This window comes from Meriones unguiculatus, chromosome 8 (genome assembly GCF_030254825.1).
Source record: "Meriones unguiculatus strain TT.TT164.6M chromosome 8, Bangor_MerUng_6.1, whole genome shotgun sequence".
Classification (NCBI taxonomy): Eukaryota; Metazoa; Chordata; class Mammalia; order Rodentia; family Muridae; genus Meriones; species Meriones unguiculatus.
The window spans coordinates 100,032,348-100,057,603 of NC_083356.1; the positions used below are offsets into that span (position 1 = coordinate 100,032,348).

Here is a 25,256-nt window from a genome sequence, read left to right on the forward strand (position 1 = left end):
ACAAAAGTAAAATGAGGCTGAGTAACAATGGGACTGCATATGCCAATCAACATTGTCAGCAGATATAAAAGAGACAAAATCCAAAATAAAAACTGACAAAACAATGTATAAGCAATAATTCTATCTGAGTACAAATGTTTGCACCCAAGTTTTGTTGAAAAAAAAAAAAAAAGACATGATGGGAGTTGGAGTTGGCTCTGTGGTTAAGAAATGTCTGCTCTCCCAGAGGACATTGGATTGATTCCCAGGACCAACATGGCGGCCCACAACATCTGTGACTCTAGTTCTAGGGATCAGATGCCCTCTTCTGACTTCCATGGACACACGGTGCACAGGTACACGCACTGTCGAGACACCCTCACTCATAATAAAATAATAAAACTGAAAATTTACAAAGATTTTCTTCTACTCCCCAAATAAGATTTTGCAAAACCAGATGGACAAAATTCTACTACTCATGGGATGAATACTTTAAAAATGAAAACATGTGCAGTTCACATACTTCCTGGATAGTAGCAAATGGCACCCGGCTGGTTATCATCACAGTCAGCTGTTTTCCAGAATCCATCCGTGTCTAATATCACACAGTCATCAAGTTGCTCATTGTTTTCAGCCCAGTTACTAAAATGAAGATGCTTCCCATCTGACCAACCAAAGTTGAGTTCGTCCTATGAGGTGTAGAAATTCATTTCAGAGACAATATTAACATTCCCTCTTTTATAGTATCTTAACCCCAGAAATCAAATAATTAGTCACGTTTTCTTTTTAAAGATTTATTTATTTATTGTGTTTACAGTGTTCTGCCTGCACACCAGAAGAGGGCACCAGATCTCATTATAGATGCTTATGAACCATTATGTGGTTGCTGGGACTTGAACTCAGGACCTTTAATAGAGCATCCAGTGCTCGTAACCTCTTTGCCATCTCTCCAGGCCCCTGTTAGTTGCGTTTTATACTGTGTTAAGCACTGTCTTAAATGTTCAAATCCTTGTGACAACTGTGTGAGAGGGTTATCACTGTTATCATGGCCCTCACAGCCCTTTCACATGTCAGGAAATGGAGAGTCAGTATAGTGTTGGGACCCTGCTTCAGGCTAGACCCTAGACTCTGTGGTCCCATCCTGCTGTGCTGCCTGCAGATCACCGGAACTCTCTGCTGGAGACCAGAAAGCTAAAATGGAGTGAGGACCACTCTCTGCACAGAGTACTCCGAAGACAACATGGCGTACTAGGAAGAACAGAATGGAAGGAACCTCTCTGGTTGGGAATTGTGGTCCAGGCACACATGGGCTTTTGATTTGTGAGCCTGACCCTCCAACTTGCCAGTCCCCCCTCTGTGAATTGGCTGTGAGTCAGAGCTAGGCAAGTGTAAAATGCATAGCCAGGCTCAAGCTTGCACACAGAGCTATAGAACCCGTCATTTCCTTTGTTTCAACTTCCCAAGTTTGGGTATTTTACACTACTGCTATCACACTGGTCTTTGGGGCAAAGCAGTTTCCCTTACAGTATTATATATCATTCTAGAAGTCTCTAAACTTGGCTTTAGATCTGGACAAGACCTGATCACCTACCTACCTGCCTTGAGAGTGGGTCTATGTGGCTCACACAGGAGTTCCAGGGATAGTTATAAAGCTCCCTCTGGCGCTACCAGGGCACTAGGCCCTTGATAAGTCATGGTGGCCCAGCTGCACTATGGGGCCACGTGTTTCTGATGCCCAAGAGAAGGTCACATACGGGCTCTTATTTCCAAACTGGGAAATGGCCAAACCTAGCAACGCTAAGTGCATCGTTATTTCAGTAGTGTTAACGGTTGAATCCAGGGCCTCGTGGATGCTGGGCAATGCTCTACCAGTTAATTCCCAAGATGCTGTGGGGCTTTAAGCTTATCTCCTAGGAGGCATGACTTTACCTACACTCTGCCCTACCCTGTCCCGCATTCTTCCTCTGTTCTGCATTCACCACCAGCCCTTATCAATGGCCTTTGGAACTCCCTCCCAGCACAGACAAACCCTCCTGCCCTGCCTCTCCATAATGGATATGGAATCTCCTGAACAAGACTATCAAGACTTAATCTTTCCAACATCTAAACTTTCACCGATCTTAATTTGAACCTGGCTTTTCCAGGCTAACAGTTGGGTTTTAGCTGCTCAAGGGAAGCCTGTTCCTTTTTCTGTTCTTAGATGCCAAAGGGCTGTAAGGAGGAGCAGTGGGCGTTGTCTCCCTTGATGTCCCTTGACGCCCACTCACATACACAAGCCTCCAGGGTCTTTGCCTCTCTCTGGCATGCCTCCCAGATGAGGATTTGATCCCCCTGACTCTTCCCGATATTCTCCACAGTGTCCCAAGCACTGTTTCATCATTCTGTCCCAACCACTGTCTTTGGGGTGTCTGAAATACTTAACTGACCCACGGATGTGCCCCTGCTCTTGGATTTCATGTAACCCAGAATTGCTATGCTTGAGACACAGGGAGCATGCTTTATTTCAGGTCAGCATCATCTTCTTTACAAATGTATATAAAAACAAGTGTCCTTACAACCCTAGGCTCTATGCTCATGGTCTCTCTATACTTTCCTAGTGTCATGTTCCTCACGTAAAAGCCTTACATCATTTCTATACTGTTTTTTTTTTTTTTTTTTAAATCTTCAGTTGTTTTCCAGCACACAATGTTACATATCCATACCCTGTCATGTTCCAAAGACTTAAGGCGGATCATGAAGACACACAGACAACAGCCACACAGGATAGTACAACAAGGGAAGGGTGACGACAACATCCGCTCAAGACTGAAGACACAAGTGAAGCTAGCAAGATGCTCAGTGGGTGGAGCGCTTGCTGCAAAAGCCTGATAAACCGAGGTCCCTCCCAGCAAGCCACACAAAGGGGGGAGGAGAGGACAGACTCAACGGAGTAGTCCTCTACTCTCTCCATGTGTGCTCCTCATCACACACACAGTAATAATGCTATTAATAATTAATACTATTATTAACATAAATAATACTAATAATAAATTAATAATAGAAAACCAACTAAGGAAAATACGAAAATCACTAAGTGGGAAATGGGGAAAGTTATGAGAGACGGCTCCCACTGCTTTAAAAATAGATCCTTAATACAGTAACTCCAGAACACACACCAACATACTAACCCACATGTAAACTTGATACTTCACTAACAGTGGCTTTCCAGTGAGGATTTTACTCCACATCTCGGGCTGATCTGGAGCTCAGTTTATCTCCCGGGCTGGAGCCTAACTTATAAGTGTCTTCCTGCTTCAGCCTTCTAAGTGTCGGGATTACGGGAATGCAGGCACCGCACCCCGCTAACAGTGACTTTAACACATGTGACTTTTAAGTCTCTCCTCTTTTAACTTACAGTAGTTTACATTATTTATATTATATTTTTAAAGCATATATGTATAATGTGTGCATGTCTCTGTAACATGTGATGTCTATGTGTGTGTGTGTGTGTGTGTGTGTGTGTGTGTGTGTGTGCGTGATGTGTGCATGCCCTGCCACGAAAGTGCCATGGCTCAGGCACAATGTCTGGTACTAGTCTTTACCTTTCGTCTGGTCTGAGGCGGGGAGCCTTGTCTGCCCTGCGGTTTAGCTTCTCTCTGTGAACTCTGAAAGTGACAGGAAGTTGTCAACGCTTTACCTCACAGAGTGGAGCACTTACGTCCTGACTGGAGAGTCCGATCCAGAAGGAGGCGTTCCGCAGGGCGGCCTGCACGGCCAGAAAGGCCTGCTGGTAGGGGTCTGTGATGCTCACCAGCCGCATGTTCTCGCTCAGGCACTCCTTCAGAGCACCATGCCAGGTCAGAGGCTTCGTGATGACTTTGTACAGGTTCGTGAGATACTTCACGGTTTCCGAGGTGCTCTCCCAGGGCTGTCCATCTTCAGTGTCTGTTTGTGGAAGAAAAGAGCATCAACGGTCCCTCCCCCACGCTGTGCGGAGTCATAGAGGGCAGTCAGATTTTTAGATGTCATCGCCTACTAGTTTACTTCAGAGATCACTTGCCTATTTATCTTAGATTGTCGTTGGGAGGCTTAGCTGTTTCTTGCCGAATGGCTTAGGTAAAATTATATGACTTGGAACTTTCCCACTTTGAAACGAGAGCCCCTTTTCTTTAGTTGCTCTCATGTGGGAGGAGAAAAGTGACACACAAAAGTCACCTGCAATCAGATTATCATTTCAGGCTGGTGCCAAACACCTCCTTTATGTGAACTGCTTTGCCAGGAAAGGTATTTAAAAATCTGTATCGCCCCCACCACCCGAAGGTCAGGGAGCCTCTCTAAAGAGGGGCCGGAAAGACTGTAAGAGCATGAGTTGGAGAGGACTGGAACCAAACAGGGTCTTTGGGACATGTGGGGCTGCTGTGCTTATGACGGTCCAGTAGCTGGGCGCCTGCCTAGAGGGGACCTGACGGAGCAGGCCATTAGATATTTTAGAATATACTGGGAAGGGGTTCACGAGTCCCAACCCACCAAGATCTAGTGGATGCAGGCAGGACTACACAGCAGCAGAAATTGGGCCCAATGGGCTATTGAAAAAATGAAAAAGTACCTGAAGGTTTGGGAGTGGGCAGGGAGGTTAGGATGGATGAGGAAGGAGTTAGGGGGAGGCGTGGAGGGGAGTGGTGAATAGGATCAAGATGCACTGTATAGACTTCTCAAAGTATCGCTAAAACTAATTTTTAAAAGTGTCCCCTTACAGAGTTTTCAACTGGCAGAGCTACCTTAAAAATTTGCAGAGCCACTTATAAGAGGATATGTTTAGTACACACACACACACACACACACACACACACACACACACACAGTATAGACTGCTTTAGGGTTCTTATCTGAATCAGGAAGTCATTAGAGAGGATGGGATAAAGGGCAAAGATTAATTTAGCAAGAAAAGCTTTGCTAAGGTACATGAAATATGTGCTTACGGTTCTTATTATGTAACAAAAACTTTTATTTAAACACTTATTAAAAACTTATTAAGGTCAATTAAAAATAATGCAATATATTTTCAAAAACTGGGTGCTTATTACTTAAATTTTTTTCCCCTCTTAGGTAGCTCTGGCTGTGCTGGAACTCACTGTATAGATCAAACTGGCCTTGAGTTTACAGAGATTCACCTTCCTCTGCCTCCCAAGTGCTGCGGTTAAAGGGATGTGCCGCGGCACCCATTGTGGGCGGTTTCTACTTTTGAAGTACATATTTGATCTTATTTTGACTATGGAAAGACACAGACTGCTTCATACATAGTGTCTCCTATCATTTATGTCAGCTAAACTTAACAGTGTTTTTTTGTACAGTACTGAACTTTTCCTCACGTAAAAACTAAAATCCGCGAAGTGTCTGAGCAGAAAGAACATTCAACCATAGCTTGCTAGAGTACTGAACTACGACTTTCATTAGACAACTATTAATACATTCCACCGTAGGTCTAAGTTTTACATTTAACTGTGTGTTTAAATTTAAACATTTTTAAACATAAAAATCTGATTTTTATATTAACTATGATAATACTTGAAAAAAAATCAGTTTTTATGTGACGCTCTTCCTTACTGTGGCAATATGAACTTGTCTATGCTAAAAATGCATGCTACATAACTGTAAAATTATATGACTTCATTTGTAAGACTTTTGGCAAAAGGAACCTAATGTCTCTAACGGCTTAAAGTACAGTAGATATCTAGGTGACAGTTGATACTGTGAGGGCTAAAGTTATGTTTTATGTTTTAATGACTGTCCTTAAGAGATCTATAAAGCAAAAATGCCTGTAACCTGTAAGCCTCGTTTGCCCAGGGGCAGTAACTTCCTGGAATGCTGGGGCCTTTGTTCATGTAAGATAACAAGCCACTTGTTTCCACGTCTGTGAACAAGGTTGGTTGCCCTAAGTGCACAGGATGTGCTTGATCACATGTACATAGGCGGGACATACGTCTGGATGTGTGCTTGTACCTATGGGACAAAGGCAGGCAGTATATAGTTCATATTTCAGGGCTACTCTTTGGGAATCCTGGGTATGGACCTGACCAGTGTCCATCTTCCTGACCAGTATATAATGAAACTTGTTTCAAAGCTGGCTCATAAATTGCCTCGTTGGGATTAAAAATACCTGAGTACTTCTGACAGAGAGATAGAGAGTGGGGTTCAGAGCAGGAAGTAAAATTCCAGGTCCCAGTAAACGGTGACCTTTTCAGGTTGAGAATCAAGGCACAATGGTAGTGAGAGTCTTCATCAAAGAACTAAAAGAGAAGCAAATGTTAGTGCAGTCACGGAACAAACTGTCTGAAGATCCTTGCAAGAAAATTTTGGGTTTTAAATTGGTGTTTCTTCTTCCCAGTACAAACCATCCATCAAACAAAGCAAACCCACCCACCAACCACAAAACCAAAACCAAAATCCAGATAAAACAAAAACCCACAAACAAAACCACAATAATGAAAGACCCCAAACAACTCATGCAAGAACTTACCATGGAATTGCTAAAGAACAACCAAAGCACGACAAACATTCAGGTGTAGAAAAAGGCAATTAACTTTAGAAATTAAAAAAACGTGTTAACACAGATACACATAGTTTTAAACAGACAATGAAAACCTCTTAGAAACAAGACAAAAACAACCAGAGAGATTCTAAACTCTCTGAAGTCATGAAGTCAGCCTTGATAATCCAAGCAAGCAAAATACGATTAAGTAATTCAACCGTATAGATGTGGGTATTCTTTTGTGTGTTCACATTTGGGTGTATGCTCATGGGTATGTGTGTGTGGATTGTGTTATATGTAATCTGTTAAAAAGCCACGCAACAGATCTGTTATAGAGGAGCTTTATTGTGGGGAAGGGGGAGGGAGGAAGAGAGAGAGAGAGAGAGAGAAAGAGAGAGAGAGAAGATGCCTATGACAGAGACAGAGAGAGGGGGAGAAAGAGGAGTGAAGGAGCTCAGGATGGCGGGTGGGTCCTTTCTATAGAGCTTTCAGCACATCCAAGGCATGCACCTGGCAGCAGAAGGTGATGACATCAGAAGTTGCTAGGCAACCTAGAAGCAGGCTATTGGAATAGTAGGTTGGTACTGGATTCTTTTTTTTTTTTTCTCAAGCACTTCCACTAATTCTTGAGACCTTGTCCCTCACCTGCTGCTGTCTGACTCAACTGGATTAGCTGTACAGCAAGACTCAGGGATTTCTTCTCTGTCTGCCTTCCCGGTGCTGGGAAATGGGCTTGTGATACTACACTTGTCTTTTATATAGGTCTGGGGATCAATTTCTGTCCTCCTCTCCGTATGGCAAGAGCCTTACCCACTGAGACATCTTTCTAGTCCCTTTATAGTAATAAACATTTTATAATAATAAACTATACTGCACACTAGAAAATTCACCTTGAAATTTTTCTCCTACTTTACTCATTCTAGAACCATTGCCTTAAAATAAAACAATGAGATGCAGCTCTGTTACCAGTATTTTTCAGCATGTAAAGCTAAGAAAAGGGGCTGCAAGATGGCTCAGTAGGTAAAGGCCCTTGCAGCCATGCCTGAGTACTTGAGTTTGACACCTGGATCCCACTGGTCAAAAGAGAACGCCAACTCACACAAGTTGTTCTCTGATACCCTCACATGAGCAGTGGTATGAAACACCCCCCCACCACACAGCATGAATAAACACATGGAAAGAGAAACAAGTTTATACCAGGAATAACAGATAAAAAAATTAAAGTACTAAATACATATTAAACTAAAACAGAAATAACGTAATTGTAGAAAATAATGAGAAATATCCAAAAGGGGATATGATTAAAAGTCACACAGAGGAAATATATATTATTAAACATATCTTAAAAAGGGAAAATGAATGAAGAATTCAAACGAGAGACTGGATAATTCCAAGAAAAACAGAATAGTAAAATGTAGACGTGCTGTCAATCAATACGAGTCGAGAAGTTGGAGACAACAGTGCACAGGACCAAACACGCACATCTGAGTCAAACTAAATTGTGAGGCTAAAAAACAACACCAAACGGGGTGGTGGTGGTACAGGCCTTTAATCCCATCACTCAGGAGGCAGAGGCAGGCAGATCTCTGTGAGTCCAAGGCCAGCCTGGTCTACAGAACAAGTTCCAGGACAGCCAGGGCTACCCAGAGGAACGCTGTCTCAGAAAAAAGAAAAAAAAAAAAAAAAACAAAAAAAAAAAAACAAAACCCAACCATACACATCTCTATTCGAATACATTTTAGAAGGTAGTGATACAGACAACGTTCTTTAATCGCAAGGAAACGTTCAAATCCCTAAGTGTGCCAGGGAGTTGAGAGCAAATTGGAACCTGACACTGGTGGATACTGAAAAATGCTATGTGTATTCAACTAAAACATGAAATGAATGCTCCTTACCCAATCATTATATTGACCCTATAATAGCACTGGAACATAGAGTGGGAAGTTGATCTTAGAACGATCTAAATAAACTTCCAAAGCCATCATAAACCCAGGCAGAGGCCTTGAGGTTGGGTCTTCAACTCCAATACCATGCCATTTTATCATTAAAGAGGATTCTAGCGTTTTGTACATACTTCCTTCATTAGCACAGGTGGGATCATAATTTGAGAACACAAGACAGAAAGCTGCCCGCTTCATTTTGTGATGGTAGCACGATTGGAAGAAAACCTTATAACACAGCTTAAAAAATATCAACTGGATGAACAGAGGTGAAAACATTCCCGAATGGTATGCTAAGAAATCCAAGTCGGTACAAGAGAATAAATGGCAATCTACTCAGAACAAGTAGATTTGCTGCCTGAAATATAATCTCTTCATGTGTTTTTACCACCTGCCCCGTCGGTCTAGTGGGAAAACCTCTGTTATATTTTTGGGAAGACTGAAAGAAGGCTTAGAAAAATCCAATGCTTCTTCCTGATTGGAAATATGGAATAGAGCTCAGCCTGCATCCCTGGAGGCCTGCTGCCACAGGCACAGACAGCCTGCCTTCTCCTTCCAGCAAACCCGGCAGCAGTGAGCCCATCCCTTTCGTACCCTATTCCCAGCCCAAAGCTCAGCCTGCAGCCCCCGAGGCCTGCTGCCATCCTGGACAGACAAGTTAGACCTCTCACATCCTAGCTCCTTGCCTGCTAGCTTCCCTAGACAAGACCAGCAGTTGTGAGGTACACCCTGTCCTCTGCATGCTCCATCTCCCAGACCACAGCCCTACCTATATTCCCAGAGGCCTGTGGCCATTAGGGACCACCAGGTAAAACACCCCCCCCCCAACTCCTGACTGCTGGTATCCCTAAACCACTCCAAACAGAGGTAAACTGCACCTGCTCCTCAGTGCTCCATTTTCTGGCCCGTATCCCGGTCTGCATTACCAGAGGCCTGCCAATACCAGAGACAACCAGGTAACTACAGGCCAGCGTAAGAACACAATCAACAAGAGCCAGGGCCATATGGCACCACCAGAATCTGCTATCATTCTGCAGTAATCCTAGGATGTTCCTACACAGCTGAATCACCAGTAAATGACCTTAAATCTAATCTTATGAAGATGATAGAAGCCTTTAAAGAGGAAATGAGTAAATCCTTTAAACAAATACAGGAAAATACAATCAAACAGGTGAAGGAAATGAATAAAGCTATTCAAGACCCATAAATGGAAATAGAAGCAATAAAGAAAACACAAACTGAGGAAATTTTGGAGATGGAAAACCTAGGGAAGAGAACAGGAACTACAGACACAGCATCACCAACAGAATACAAGAGATGGAAGAGAGAATCTCAGCCACAGAAAATATGATAGAAGATATTGATACATCAGAGAAAAAAAAGTGTCAAATCTAAAAGTTCTCTAACACAAAACATCCAGAAAATTTGGAACACTATGAAAAGACCAAATCTAAGACTAATAGAAGATAACGATGAAGAAGATAAAGAAGAATCGCAGTTCAAAGGCCCAGAAAATACTTTCAACAAAATCATAGAAGAAAATGTTCTTAACTTAAAGAAAGAGATGCCTATAAATGTCCAAGAAGTTTACAGAACACCAAATAGATTAGACAAAAAAGAAAATCCTCTTGCTACATAATAAGCAAAGCACAAAATGTACAGGACAAAGAAATAATATTAAAAGTCACAGGTGAAAAGGCCAAGTAACATATAAGCGCAGACCTATCAGAATCACACCTGACTTCTCAACAGAGATGATGAAAGACAGAAAGGTCGGGGCAGATGTTTTGCAGTCTCTAAGAGACTGCAGATGCCAATCCAGACTACTAAACCTAGCAACGCTTTCAATCAACATAGATAGAGAAACAAGATATTCCATGACAAAACCAAATTTAAACAATATCTTTCCACAAATCCAGCCCTACAGAGGATAATAGAAGGGAAACTCCAAAACAAGGAGGTTAACTATACCAAGAAACACAGGAAATAAATAATTTCACACCAGCAAAACCAAAAGAAGGGAAACACACACACACACACACACACACACGCGCACCACCACCACCACCAACATCAAAATAACAGGAATTAACAACCATTGGTCATTAATATCTCTCAACATCAATGGACTCAAAACCCAAGTAAAAAGACACAGGCTAACAGAATGGATGAGAAAACAGGATCCATCATTCTGCTGCATAAAAGAAACACACCTCAGTGACAAAGACAGACATTATCTCAGAGCAAAGGGCTGGAAAAAAGGTTTTCCAAGCAAACAGACCCAAGAAAAAAGCTGAAGTTGCCATTCTAATATCTAATAAAGTAGACTTTCAATCAAAATTAATCAAAAGAGATGGGAAAAGATACTTCATACTTATCAAAGGAAAAATCCACCAAGATGACATGTCAATTTTGACTATCTATGCCTCAAATTCGAGGGCACTCATTTGTTAAAGAAACATTACTAAGAGTTTAAATACACATCGAATCACACACATTAACAGCAGAAGACTTCAGTACCTGACTCTCACCAATGGAGAGGTGAGAGACTTTATGAATCAAATGGACCTAACATATTTATGGAACATTTCACCCAAACACAAAAGAGTATATCTTCTCAGCACCTTATGGAACCTTCTCCAAAAGCAACAATATACTCAGACACAATGCAAGTCTCAACATATACAAGAAAACTGAAATAACCCCTGTATCATATCAGATCACCATGTGTTAAAACCGGACTTCAACAACAGAAACAACAGAAAGCCCACAAACCCATGGAAAATGAATAGCTCTCTACTTTATAACTAATGCGTTAAGGAAGAAATAAAGAAAGAAATTAAAGATTTTCTAGAATTCAATGAAAATGTACAACATATCTAAACTTATCCAAACTTAGCAGTGCTAAGAGGAAAGTTCATAACATTAAGTGCCTTCATAAAAAACTTGGAGAGATCTCATACTAGCAATTTAAAAACCTACCTGAAAGCTCTAAAACAAAAAGAAGCAAACAAGAGGAGTAGTCAGCAGAAAATAATCAAACTCAGGGCTGAAATCAATAAAGTAGAAACAAAGTAAACAACACAAAGAATCAACAAAACCAAGAGCTGGTTCTTTGAGAAAATTGATAAGATAGACAAACTCTTAGTCAAACTAATTAAAAGGCAGAGAGACAATATTCAAATTAACAAAATCAGAAATAAAAGGGGGACATAACAACAGACACTGAGGAAATCCAAAGAATCATTAGGTCTTACTTCAAAAACCTGTACTCCACAAAACTGGAAAATCTGAACAAAATGGATGTATTTCTTGATAGATACCACTTACCAACATTAAATCAAGATCAGATAAACAATATTTAAATTGTTTATTTAAGTACTGATAACCCCCTAAGAAAAGAATCATTAAGTCTCCCAACCAAAAAAGCCCCAGGCCAGATGGTTTTAGTACAGAATTCTACCAGACTTTCAAAGAAGATCTAATACCAATACTCCTCAAACTATTCCACAAAATAGAAATTGAAGGAACATTGCCAAACTCATTTTATGAAGCCACAGTCACCCTGACATCTAAACCACACAAAGACTCAACAAAGAAAGGGAATTTCAGACCAATCTCCCTTATTAACATTGATGCAAAAATACTCAATAAAGACTTGCAAACTGAATCCAAGAACTAATCAAAAACATGATCCACCATGATCAAATAGGCTTCATCCCAGGGATGCAGGGTTGGTTCAATATAGGAAAATCCATCAATGTAATAAACCATTTAAACAAACTGAAAGGAAAAAAAAAACAACCCATACATGATCATCTCACTAGATGCTGAAAAAACCTTTGACACTCCTTCATGTTAAAAGTCTTGGAGAGATCAGGGATACAAGGTTCATACCTAAACACAATAAAGGAAGTATACAGCTAGCCATTAGCCAACATCAAATTAAATGGAGAGAACCTTAAAGCAATTCCACTAAAGTCAGGAACAAGGCCAGGCTGCTGACCCTCTCTGTATCTATTCAACCTAGTATTTGAACTTCTAGCTAGAGCAATAAGACAGCTAAAGGAGACCAAGGGGATACAAATTGGAAGCAAAGAAGCCAATGTATTGCTATTTGCAGATGATATGACAGTATACACAAGTGACTCCAAAATTCTACCAGATAACTCCTTCAACTGATAAAAGCCTCCAGCAAAGTGGCTGGATACAAAATTAACTAAAAAAAAAAAAAATCAGTAGCCCTTTTGTATACAAATGAAAAATGGGCTGAGAAAGAAATTAAGGAAACAATACCCTTCACAATAGCCACAAATAATATAAAATATCTTGGTGTAACTCTAACCAAGCAAGTGAAAGACCTGTATGACAAGAGCTTCAAGTCTTTGAAGGAAGAATTTGAAGAATATATCAGAAAATGGAAAGATCTACCATGCTCATGGATCTGTAGGATTAACATAGAAAAAAAAATGGCCATCTTAGCAAAAGCAATCTACAGATTCAGTGCGGTTCTCATCAGGATTCCAACAATTCTTTACAGACCTTGAAAGAATAATTCTAAACTTCATATGGAAAAACAAAAATACCAGAAAAGCTAAGACAATCCTGTACAAAATAAAAGAACTTCTGGAGGCCTCTCCATCCCTGATTTTAAGCTGTACTACAGAGCAATAGTAATAAAAACTACATATATTGGCATAAAAACAGACAGGTTGGTCAATAGAATCGAAGACCTAGAAATAAAACCTCACACCTATAGACACTTGATTTTTGACAAAAAAAAAAAAAAAAAAAAAAAAAAAGCCTAAATCACACAATGGAAAAAAGAAAGCATCTTCAACACATGGTGCTAGTCAAACTGGATGTCTACATGCAGAAAAATGCAAATAGATCTACATTTATCACCCTGCACTAAACTAAAGTCCATGTGGATCAAAGGCCTCAACATAAAACCAGACACACTAAATCTAATAGAAGAGAAAGCGGGGAAGAGCCTTGAACTCATTGTTACAGGAGACAACTTCCTGAACACAACACCAACAGCTCAGGCTCTAATATCAACAATTAACAAATGGGACCTCTTAAAACTGAAAAGCCTCTATAAGGCAAAGGACATTATAAATAAAATGAAACAGTCTACAGTTTGGCTAAGATCAAAATCATGAGGCAGCATATGCTGGTGAGGATGTGGGGAAAGGGGAACATGTCTCCATTGCTGGTGGGAGTGTAAACTTGTACAATTACTTTGGAAATCAATCTGTCACTTTTTCAGAAAATTGGGAATAGTTCTACTTCAAGACCCAGCTATAGCACTCGTGGGCATATATCCAAAGACACTCTGCCGTAGCACAAGAAGACTTGCTCAGCTATGTTCATAGCAGCTTTATTTGTAATAGCCAGAAACTGGGAACAACCTGGGTGTCCCTCAACTGAAGAATGGATAAAGGATGTGGTCCATTTAAACAATAGAATACGACTCAGCTATTAAAAACAAGGATATCATGAAATTTGCAGGCAAATAGATGGAACTAGAAAAGAGCATCTTGGGTGAGGTAGCCCAGACCCAGAAAGACATGCATGGTATGTACTCACTTATATATTAGCCATGAAGTACAGGAGAACCATGCTACACTCTACAGACCCTAAGAAGCTAAGTAAGAAGCAGGGCCCAAGGGAGGATGCTTGAATATCACTCAGAGGGAGATATAAAACAAACATGTGAAGTAGATGGAGGGAGGAAACTGGGTGTGAGAGAGTGGGGGGGGAATCTGCATCCTGAAGTGGCCGCCTCCTATAACCAAGCGGGACTTCCAGTGGAGGTAGAAGGACACCAACACACACAAACCTTTGACCCAGCCATCACTGACTATCCCAAGGGGGTCGCATGCCACGGGAGAGAGCTCGCCACTGACACTACTAATCATATTCTGCTAGCCTTACTCAGGAGGCTAGCATAATAGTCATCAGTGGCTTTACCCAGCAGCTGATGGAAACAGATGCAGAGATCCTCAGCCAAACAGTAGGCGAGGCTCGAGAAAGCTTACGGAACAGGGGGAGGAAGGATTGAAAGACAAAGAGGTCAAGTACACCACAAGAAAACCTACAAATTGAACTAACCTGGACCCACAGGGGCTCCCAGAGACTGAACCATCCACTGGAGAGCATCCATGGATGGTTTAAGGCACCGTACACATATGTAAAAGATGTCCAGCGAGGTCCCCACGTGGGACTGTCCCAGACTCTGTGGCCTGCCTTTGGATCCCTTTCCCCTAACTGGACAGCCTTGTTTGGCCTCAAGAGAAGTCGGGCCCAGTCCAACTTGATATGCCAAGGTGGGCTGATACTCAAGGGAGGAAGAAAGAGAGGGGGAACAGGAGAGGGGCTGGAAGGGGACCTTCCACTGAGATGTAAAGTAAGTAAAGTAATTAATTAAAAAATACGAAATACACTTGCTACCAAGTGGTACAGCTCACAGTCATCGGAATGCCACCAGCAAAAGCCTGCAGAGAGGTCTGCTAACCTCCAGATTAAGCCTAATGTGGTGGTGGTCCCTCCGTTTGCATTTCCCAATTCCCAAAGTCCTAACAGGGTGTGGTGAAGCAGGGGATGAAGGTGAGAAAAGTGGTTATGGTGACTCTAGGGTCACAGCTTTGTGCAGATTATAAATGACCTAATTAGGAATCCCCTGAAGGCCTGCTGACAAAACCTTGAGATGTGGTAAGAAATCTAGTGAGAAGGATGCTGTGCAGGCTGATCTTCACTGTGGACTAGTAGATTTAGAACTACCTGGAAAGCTGGTGAAGGCGCTGTGCGGGGGTGGTGCACACCTTTAATCCTAGCACTCAGAGGCAGAGGCTGGCGGGTCACTGAATTTGATGCCAGCCCCATCTACAGAGCGAGTTCCAGGACAGACAAGGCTACACAGAGAAACCCTCCCTTGAAAAACAAAAACGAAAGACCGGTGAGGCACTTCTCTTGCTGTGTCTGTGAGGGTGTTTTCCTAGAGGAGTGTCTAAAGGATAAAGACTCACTGTGAATGTGGGTGCTGCCATCTCATGGGCCGAGGGCCAACACCTTATGAAAGATAATTACTTTGCCTTTATATAACTACTGTCAATATAGTGCCCTCTTCCCCTCACTATTATTTACCATTAATGAGAACACCAACTAGAAATAAAATCTATGACATCATCACATGAAGCTCTTTTTTTGTTTTGTTTTTGTTTTTGTTTTTTTGTTTTTTTTTTACAAAAAGATTTATTTATTATATATACAGTGTTCTGCCTGCATGTACACCTGCAGGCCAGAAGAGGGCACCCGATCTCATTATAGATGGTTGTGAGCCACCATGTGGGTGCTGGGAATTGAACTCAGACCTCTGAACCATCTCTCCAGTCTTGGTTTGGTTTTTTGAGACATGTTTTTTTTTTTTGTTGTTGTTGTTGTTGTTGTTTTGTTTTGTGTAGCTCTGACTGTCCTGGAACTCTCTCTACAGACCAGGCTGGCCTCAAACTCAGAGATCTGCTTATCTCTACCTCCCAAGTGCTGGAATTAAAGGCGTGCACCACCATGCCGGGGCTTCTCCCATGTAGCTCTCACAGGGAAATGATCAGTCACTGTTCTGTCTTTTCGTCTAGAGAGGCTGAGGTTGAGCACTCGCATCGCTTAAGTCAGATAAAATGTGTCTGTTGGTTTCTGGAAGCTCACAAAGATCGTGAAGTAAGTGATAGAAAGTCTGTGCTACTGGGAAACCCAGGGCAGCTGCCTGAAGGCTGTGCCTCTCACAGCTTTACCGAGCTGCAATTCACCTAGTTAGCACACGCAGGCAGGAGTTTTGAGTGTACGTGCCCCATCGAACAACCATCAATCACATTGACGATTTTCTCTTCTCCAAAGAGACTTTCTGTACTCCCCAGCAGCGCCCTCCCTCCAGCCTCAGGAGCCTCTGGAAACCGCTGTGCTCTATCCTTCTTAATCTTCCTGTTTGGACCATGTCACAGAAATGGAACTGGGACGGGGTTTCATATACCTCAGACTGGTCTCAAATTTAAACGCGTAGATGAGGGTGACCGAGATGCCAACCCTCCCTCCCTTACCTCCCAAGCGCTAAGATAACAGGCATGCACTGTGTTGCCTGGTTTCTGTGGTGCTGGAGATTCCAGCCAGGGATCTGTGCATCCCTAGCAAGCACTCTTCTGAGCTATATGCCCAGGCCGTGGGCTATTATTGCTCTATATCCAGTAAGTTCTGGAGGCTCAACTACTTCCCAGCACTAAGGAGATGACTGAAATAACTCACATTTGTGGGTATACTCAGCCTCCGACCAACCAGCAGGGGGTGAAAGTTGCTGTATGTCAGCTCTCTGTCATCGGTCCATTTGCTTATCCTTTCGTAGGCAGTCCAGCGCAGACCAATCCACAAACCGGCTTCCATTTCGGGAAGCAATGATATAATAAAATCTGTTAAAAAGAAATTTTTAGAAAAGCAGTTAGGGCAGAGAGATAGAGAGCCCTGATGACCTGAGTTAGATTTTTCAGAACCCACAAGATGGAGAGGAAGGACAGATTCCTTCTTGCATGTTGTTCTCCGATCTTCACATGTGCAAAGAACACACCCACCCACGCCCAAACAAACAAACAAACAAACAAACAAACAAACAAACAAAGCCAGCAGAAAAGCATTTCGGATTATCTTGCATCAAAACAGTTTTTTTTTTGCTTTCTCTATGGAAAAGTAGTTTAATTACATGACTTTATTTTAATTCCTCACAGCCTCCCAAAACTTACTTGGCTCCCAAATCAGAATAAAACAAGGTTGCCGACACGGAGCACTTGCCAAGCTCGGCTGAGGCTCCAAGTTTGATACAGCATTACCCAAAAGAAACAAAGTAGCAAACAAACACCATGTTCGGGACAGCGCTGATACCTTGTTCACTCCGGCTCAGCACAGAAGGCAGGGTACCACCATAGGAATGGCAAATGCTACTTGCTTGAGAAAATGTAACAGGCTTAGACTTGACCTTTAAAAAGCACTGTAAACAGAGACACAAATGAAGCCTTAGATTCAGACAGAAATGAAGTTGCACAAGCAGAAAAAACCTCATCTTTTAGTGCTCCGCCATCCATCTGTGAGACAGAAAGTAACAAAGCACTGTCACACGATTCCAAGTGTACACTTTTAATGTAAATAAACGAACGATCTTCAAGTTATTATGTGGATTTTTAAAAAAAGATTCATTTATTATGTACACAATGTTCTGCGTGCGTTTCCACCTGCACGCCAGAAGAGGGCACCAGATCTCATTATAGATGGTTGTAAGCCACCATGTGGTTGCTGGGAATTGAAACTCAGGACCTCTGGAAGAGCAGTCAGTGCTTTTAAACTCTGAGCCATCTCTCCAGCCCTATTCTATGTATTTTTAAAAAAGTCTCACTTATTGTGTTTCTTGCTTTCTGCGCAGTTTTTGTATTTAGCTAATCATCTCTTTATCTCACTTAATTCTCAAAACAAATGAGAAAACTGAGGCACAGGAAAAGGAAGCAACTCGACCTGTAAACAAAGCAACTACAAAATGGTTACAGGTCTATTCTATGTGATAGCAAAACCCAGGCTCTTAGTCATCACCTCCTGCTATTAAACACATATCTTTCCTTCTGGGTAGGGCATTTTAATTCAAGTTAATATCACTATGCAAACTGGCATAGTTCCAGCACCTTGGAGGAATTAAAAATATTATCCCGTTTCTTTTTTAAGTCAAAATGTGGCTGGGAGCGTAGCTCAGTTTGCTGCCCTACCAGCAAACCCAGAAGTCAAAATCTCCCCAGCATCACTACAGAGGCTGCTGTCAAACTTATCTTGTTCTTTCTCTGTGATTACCAACAGTTAAGCGTGGGATAGTTTCGTTCAGCCTTCTTATGGACTGGATGTTCAATGAGGTTGAGCCACAAGCAAAGTCACCGAGTGATTTCCAGAAACAGCCCCAGAAGGAACACCTGGAACCCCCAACAGAGAAGCACAGCATTGAGGAGGCAGGGCAGAAATAAGGAGCTTGCTGCCGTTGAAGGCTTTGTGGGATCCTCACGCCAGACTAGCCTGCACCCCTTTAAACTTCTTCTACATGAGAGAATAAGCATGTTAACATTCGGCGACAGTTTCTTCCCAGAAACCCTGTGAATCTGTAACGCGTACATACAGCAACGTGGTTCACGCACCCCAAAGAGCCAGGCACAGAACTCACCATTCCCCAGACCTGCTGCGTCACTGAACTCCCATGTGGGCAAAATCAAGAACAAGGATTTTGTAGCACATCTGTGGTTTCTGACCTAAGCTGATTGATAGAGGCTTCTTGGATTCTTTTTTTTTTTTCCCTTTAGGGGGAAAAGACAGCAGCAGCCTTAAACGGAGTCAGTTTCCTCAGGCTGTGGGGTTAGCTGTGACCACTCAGTGGATTGTGAGCCTTTGGCGGATCAGCGTCAGCAACTTTGGTGAATTCAAAGACCTATAGGCATCACTGACTTTAGAGACTAATTTGCGACCTCCCGTGCTTGTGGTAGCAGAGGACATGCAGGAGGCCCTCTCAGAGAGGTGTCTGAGGGCCTGCCCGCTACCACAAGCTATACGAGCATCATGAAAGCAATCGCGGTTTGCACAGTGCAGCAACTCTCTCTCTCTTTCTCTTACCTTATTTCGAAAAGGAATCCATTTCCCAGTGCACTGTGCTTTAGCTGGAGAATCTGAGCTATATTTCTCTAAGGAAGATATGTTATATTTCTCACAGATGAAGGGCAGCTTGACGTTGCAGTCTGCTCGCTTACTTAAGTCTGAAAAAGGAGAGCCGGAATTGTGATGGCGGGAAGTTTTCATTTGGTGCATTTTAACAACAACTGCCAATAAAAGATGGGCTCCTTCCTTATCACACAGTTTTTGGTGCTAGGGACGGTCGGAAGTCCACCCTCAGCCACAAGAAAGGTTAGTTAAAGATGTTACTCCTGACAGTTAAAATACATTCTCTGTCTTTACTAGTCATTTTTACCTCTGCTATTATGCGTAGCAAGAGGTTATAGGTCAAAATCACACATTGGGTAAAGTAACTGTATCATCCAAAGAATGATGGCATGACATAGGAAGAGAACTGGCAGGTGTGTTCAATAAGGGGGCAGAGCTACGGCCTGCTCACACTTGCAGATTTATCTATCTGCTCACCAATTACGAGAGAGCTAAGTTTATTCTAGTGGTAATTTCTTGATGATAAAAGAACTAAAAATTCCTACACCGGAAGGAGGTTTTATTTGGAAGTTGAGCTACTGTCCTCAGCCTTATAGTAAGAGGAAGCCAAAAGGGAGACGGATTAAGGCAGTGACTGAGCCTGAAGTTCATATGTTAAACGGTCAACATTAAAGAGTCAGAATCAAGTTTACCGATAAGCCACATCTTGGCCGACATGTACAAGCATTCATCTCCAAACATCATGGGAAAATGGTGCCATGGGCCTCGTGAGCTGAAAGGCAGTAAATCTGAGATGTTGAGAGCTGGCAATGTAATTGCACGTCCTATTCATTTTCTTTACTCTGAACTATTTTAATTATCAATTTAAATGTTAAAGTTATTTCTATACCACGTTTTAAATTCGCCTATGAATGTTAAACTGTTTAGAAGTAGTGGCCCCCCCTGCCCCAGGGAATCAGGTGCTTCTAACATGACAGATTGTTGGAGCTGGTGTCTAGGGTTTTTCCATACCGCAGAAAGTAACGGTCGATTGGATTCTCACTTGTTTTTACCCACCACTTCTGTTCTTCACCAGATATCTGAAAAGAAACCACACAGCCATCCTTACATGTGCTAGATATTTGAGGAGACTTTTCATTAAAATATTGTTTTAAGGTAACCACAAATGATGAAGATCTCTAAACGCTCCAATACTTGGTCTCAGAAAATTATATCCACCAGGGCATATGATTGTAATTGGACATATGTTATATATTCATAGGTCCTGTTTAGATACCAAAAAGATTGCCACCATCATAGCCATATATATTTGGACCAATGTCTTAATTAGGCATATAATGTCTTATTATTTTGCAATTTAATTTTATTTTTAAATTTAATTTTCTACTAGTAGCAACAGAAAGTTAACTATAAATTTAAAGAAAACATGATAAAGATTATTTATACTCTTTATGGCTATGTATCTATCAAGTAGATATTTATTATCAGCCATATGTATTGTAGTACATTAAACAATTCTCTTTAGACTTCCTAGTAGGAAACAATGATTTTAGATGCTGTGAAGCAAATTGTATTTTGTATGGGCATGTAACCTTTCTCCCTCTCCCCCTGCATCCTTCCCTCCTCCCTTGCCCTTTCTCTCCCCACCCCTTCTGTATATGACTTGCTATATAGTTGATGCTGCTCTGGCCTCAAATTCACAATTTTCCTGTCCCAGCCTTCCAGGTGCTGAGGTTATAGACACATTCTACCATGCATGGCTAAGATTTGGCCTTCAGAAACTTTAGAAATTCTTCAGTGAAATAAATGTAAATATAAGAAATTAAAATGCATTTGTTGGGTTGGAGAGGTGGGTCAGTGGTTAAGAGCACTGGCTGCTCTTCCAAAGACTCAGGTTCGATTCCCAGCACCCACGCTGGAGCTCACCACCGGCTCTTCTACCGGATGCCCTCTTCTGACCTTGGTTGGTACTGCGTAAACGTAGAACAGACATTTAGACAAACATCCACACATGTAAAATAAAAATAAACAATCTCAAAAAAAAATGCATGTGCTTAAATTACATTTGCTATTTTGTTCCTGATAGCCTTTAGTGCCGTAAAGGATGTGATCGTGGCGAGAAAGCTGTGGTTGCTGGCACAGTACAGGACGGCTTCCTCATAGTTTAGGTGCGGCTCGGCAACAAACCAGTATTCACTCCCTTCGATGATGAGTGGGGGCCCGTGAATTCCACTGCGCTCTAAAGAAGAAAACGGAGTTACGACGGTGGCCATCCAACAGTGCGGCTAAGCATGGGGTGCTCAGACTGAGTCACATGTGGTAACCGTTACAGTATAGAGAAGTGGTCCCTCAAAGGCTACTGGTTCCCAGCCCAAGATCCTCCTGGCAGGTAGACAAGCCGTTAAGAGGTAGGGCCAGTCTGAATGTTACACTGACTGTGTCTCTGAAGGGCGCACCCTGGCTGGCTCTGTCTGTTTCTCTTTCACTGTCCAGCCACCTGTTACCTCACCATCTCCCTGACACGGGACCTCTTCTATCACTACAGGCCAAAATGCTGCAGGCTATACACTTCCAAGTTTTAAGACAAAATGAGCCTTTTCTTTTTTCTTTCTTTCTTTCTTTCTTTCTTTCTTTCTTTCTTTCTTTCTTTCTTTCTTTCTAAAAAAAAAAAGCGATTATTTCAGTTAATTCAACACAGTTACCCGCTAAGATTCCTGGCTGTCTGACCTGAGGACTTCTGAACCCGTGACCACACGCTCAGAGAAGGAAAGCCCATCTCTGCCCCCCCCAACACCCCCCCTACATGCCCCTGCTGCCTGCAGGCATTTCACCCAAGGTTGTGAGAAGAGCCCAGCAATGAACAACAAATGATACGCATTATCCGCAAAGAGCCAAGTGGCTTTGGCTAAATTTGGGTGCTCAGCTTACCTGGGTTATACCAGTCTGGGATTTGGGGAGTGCTGCCTGTGTAAGGAAGAGAGCAATGCTGACGGTTAGTACTGGATCTCAAGCTTGCATCCTGCAGGTGGAGCCATGAAGGTAGCAGGAAGCACAGCCCTGTTGGGGGCGTGTTCGTTTTGGATCAAACTGTTTCGTGTGGAGTTAGGAACGTCTGAGTGGAAAATTTCAGGGTTCGTACCGATGCTTGCTTTAAGACTGATCTCTCAAAAGGCAGGTCTATTAAGCATTAAGTAAGTATCGCTAGCAGTATGGCATTGGGTACGCAGTTCGATGGTGGAGCACTTGCCTTGCGTGCACAAGAAAGGGTCCAAGGCCCATTACAGACCTCCTAGCTGCCTTTTACTTTGTATTAAGGAAGTCACAAACTAAGCATGGCCATCAATTAAAAAGCAAAAGTAAATGATGATTCTGTACCCATTACACACACGTACCACAGGCGTACAGCAGGGACCAGCACTGCATCTCATGGAGTCTGAGGATCTAGTCTGTAAAGGCGGGGTGGGTTTAAACCAACTCCCAAGATGGTGTTGGGAAAAAAAAAATGTACAAAGGAGTAGTATTGACTGTTTTAAGAAGATTTAACAAAGCTGAGAGGAAAATAAGAAAGTCACTCAGGACTCCTGAGTGGAATCGGGGAATATGGTATGCCCCATGGAATTCTGGGCTTTGGCACTGGGTGGCCAGTATCCAGATGCCGGCCCACAGCTTGCCTTTGCCATACCTGACTCCATGAGCCTCCGGCTTTTTCGCCGCAGAGAGTCTGCAGGGTAAATTTGTTGACCCTAATTCCATGTGGTCTTGGTACCCAAGTCATCAGCAACCCCTTTTTCAGAGCGCTGCCCATACATCAAACAGGTTTGGTTTTTCTCTTCGTTGGGATGCTTTTCACCAATTGTGCAGTTAAACAGACACCAATAGAAAGTGAAAACTTCACATGGTTTCTTGTTTATAATCTTGTTAAAGACAGACTGTCTCTATGTAACCCAGGCTGACATTCAAGTCTGGCAATTTTGTCTGGTCTCCTGAGTGTTGGAGTCTACAGGTATGTAGCTCTATGCCTGATCCCCCAACTCTCAATCTCTCTCTCTTTCTCTCTTTCTCAATTTCCCTCTGTCTCTCTAGTCATTGCAGGCTGTACTGTCATTTTAACTGGTTTCCTGAATTTGAATTTACATAAACTATTAGCATCTTGCAGTTCATTGAAAATTGCTTCTAAATTTTACAAGGACCTGCCAATTTTTTTTTCCTTACTGCTTCATTCTTCCCAGAATACCTTCTAGCCCAGCATTTGCAGTGTTGACGGTTGAGAAAAGCAGTAACTTGCCTTTTGGAATCTGACACACCCATTCAAGTTTTACATCACAAGCAAAAGGCTTCAAATAAACAAATTCTTTCTCATCATAGGGATACCAGCTTCTTCGCCAAGGCCTGTCACGTACCTAAAGGATGAAGAAGATGGCAGAATATTCTGAAACTGTTGCATTTCTTTCCAAACACTGTAAGCCATGGCCTTCATTCTACTTTAGTTCACCTACCATACTTGCAAAATGAACAGATGAAGAAATGGAATGTTTAAATAGTAACAGCTTGGGCTAGAGTTTTCCAAGCGACAAAGGAGACATAAGTTGGCATGTATGCGCAAAATGCTAATTGTTATTTTTTTTTGGTTGACATGAAACCTTAGACCTTACACTTTTTCCCATTTCTTTTTAAAATTACAATAAAAACTTTTCTTCGTATGTGTTCATTGTACTTTGTTGCAGAAGGACTTTAAAAAGTGCTACTATGTATTATATGTTGGGTGCCTTGTACTTTCTAAGTTTGGAAGAGACTCAGGTAGAAACCGTATCAGAGCCAAGCTATAACAGAGAAGATCAGAGAGTGGCAGAGACTCCTGGGCCCAGGCTCTGGCTTTGGTGCTGCTGTCCCACTTCTAGGATATGAGATTGTGATCTATCTGTGCACACGGACGGTGATGGGGAAGGAATGGTGAAGGCACGAGCTGGGAGGAACCTCCATCACTTTTATGGTTCTTTTTTTTCTTAAGGCCAAATTTATGGAAAAGAATGAGTGTGCTATACACATCTCCTCATCCTTTGCTTTCTTTTACTTTCTGTGGTTTCCTCAAAACTACTTCTTGGCCTTTTCCTGTTTTAAACATTCAGTTTCCCTCTTTCAATTCTGTTCTCTAGATTTCAGCTTACTGCAGGGTAAGCCTCATATCTGTGTTGGTTGGATTTGAACTATTTAACCACAATATATCATATCCTTTGCAAGACACTGCTTCTTCTTTTTTCTTTTATTTGCCTTCCTTCTTTCATTCCTTTCTTTCTTCTTTCAAGACAAGGTTTCTCTGCACAGCCCCGACTGACCTGAAACTCTCTCTGTAGACCAGGCTGGCCTGGAACTCACAGAGATCCACCTGCCTCTACCTCCCCAGTGCTAGCATGAAAGGTGTGTGCCATGGCACCTGGCTTTCTGCCTGGTTCTATAAATGACCTGTCATGAAGCTTGGGAGCAGAGGAAACCCGGAGTGAGCGAATGTGTGCTGAGGGAATGTGTGCTGTTGACATGGCCAGTCATGTCAAGGAGCCCAAAGCCTTCCCCCGGGGATATAAATGTAGATGTTGTTTTGTGCAGAAAATGTCCACTATAGCTTTCTCCCCCGGAAATTTACAGCCTGAGCACTGCTCTCCTGCAGAGATTGCTCCTCCTGAGATTAGCTGAGCCTGTCTACTACTTAATAACCATTCCTCTCAGGTCAACTCTTTATGATAAACATGGTGAACTTCCAGGGTGCAGACCCCAGCCCTCCTGATCCCAGCTTTTCCGTGTGTCTGTGTGTCTGTGTTTTTTTCTTCATTCCCTCACCACCCTGGCCAGGTCCAGCCCTGGAGATGTGTTAGCTTGTAGCAAAATAGCACAGTGGTGAAACATTCAGGACCTGGACACGTGTGGGTTTAGGTTTTACTTCTGACACCCGTTACCTGAAATCTCTTTCCCAGCTTCATGATCATGGCAACAGCACCTGCTTCACGAGGTGTGTGTGTATTAAGTGAAGTGATGAAAGCAACAGTGCCTGGCTCATAAAGAATCTATAGCTACTCAAGATCACCTTCATAACAACCCCTCCCCCCCATTTT

At 42.3% G+C, this 25,256-nt stretch overlaps 1 protein-coding gene across 1 annotated transcript in view; it reads right to left on the reverse strand.

Moving 5' to 3' along the window:
- The window catches only part of Ly75 (lymphocyte antigen 75), a 95,709-nt gene that overhangs the window by 22,943 nt on the left and 47,510 nt on the right, over positions 1-25,256 (reverse strand). Inside the window, exons 16-26 of the mRNA XM_060390239.1 lie at positions 23,434-23,552; positions 22,081-22,112; positions 21,216-21,391; positions 20,164-20,231; positions 19,845-19,924; positions 19,108-19,247; positions 17,353-17,458; positions 16,726-16,886; positions 6,116-6,245; positions 3,677-3,903; positions 503-668 (exon numbers count right to left, since the gene is read on the reverse strand). Coding sequence (XP_060246222.1) covers positions 503-668; positions 3,677-3,903; positions 6,116-6,245; positions 16,726-16,886; positions 17,353-17,458; positions 19,108-19,247; positions 19,845-19,924; positions 20,164-20,231; positions 21,216-21,391; positions 22,081-22,112; positions 23,434-23,552 — 1,405 coding nt within the window. The remainder of the gene's footprint in view (positions 1-502; positions 669-3,676; positions 3,904-6,115; positions 6,246-16,725; positions 16,887-17,352; positions 17,459-19,107; positions 19,248-19,844; positions 19,925-20,163; positions 20,232-21,215; positions 21,392-22,080; positions 22,113-23,433; positions 23,553-25,256) is intronic.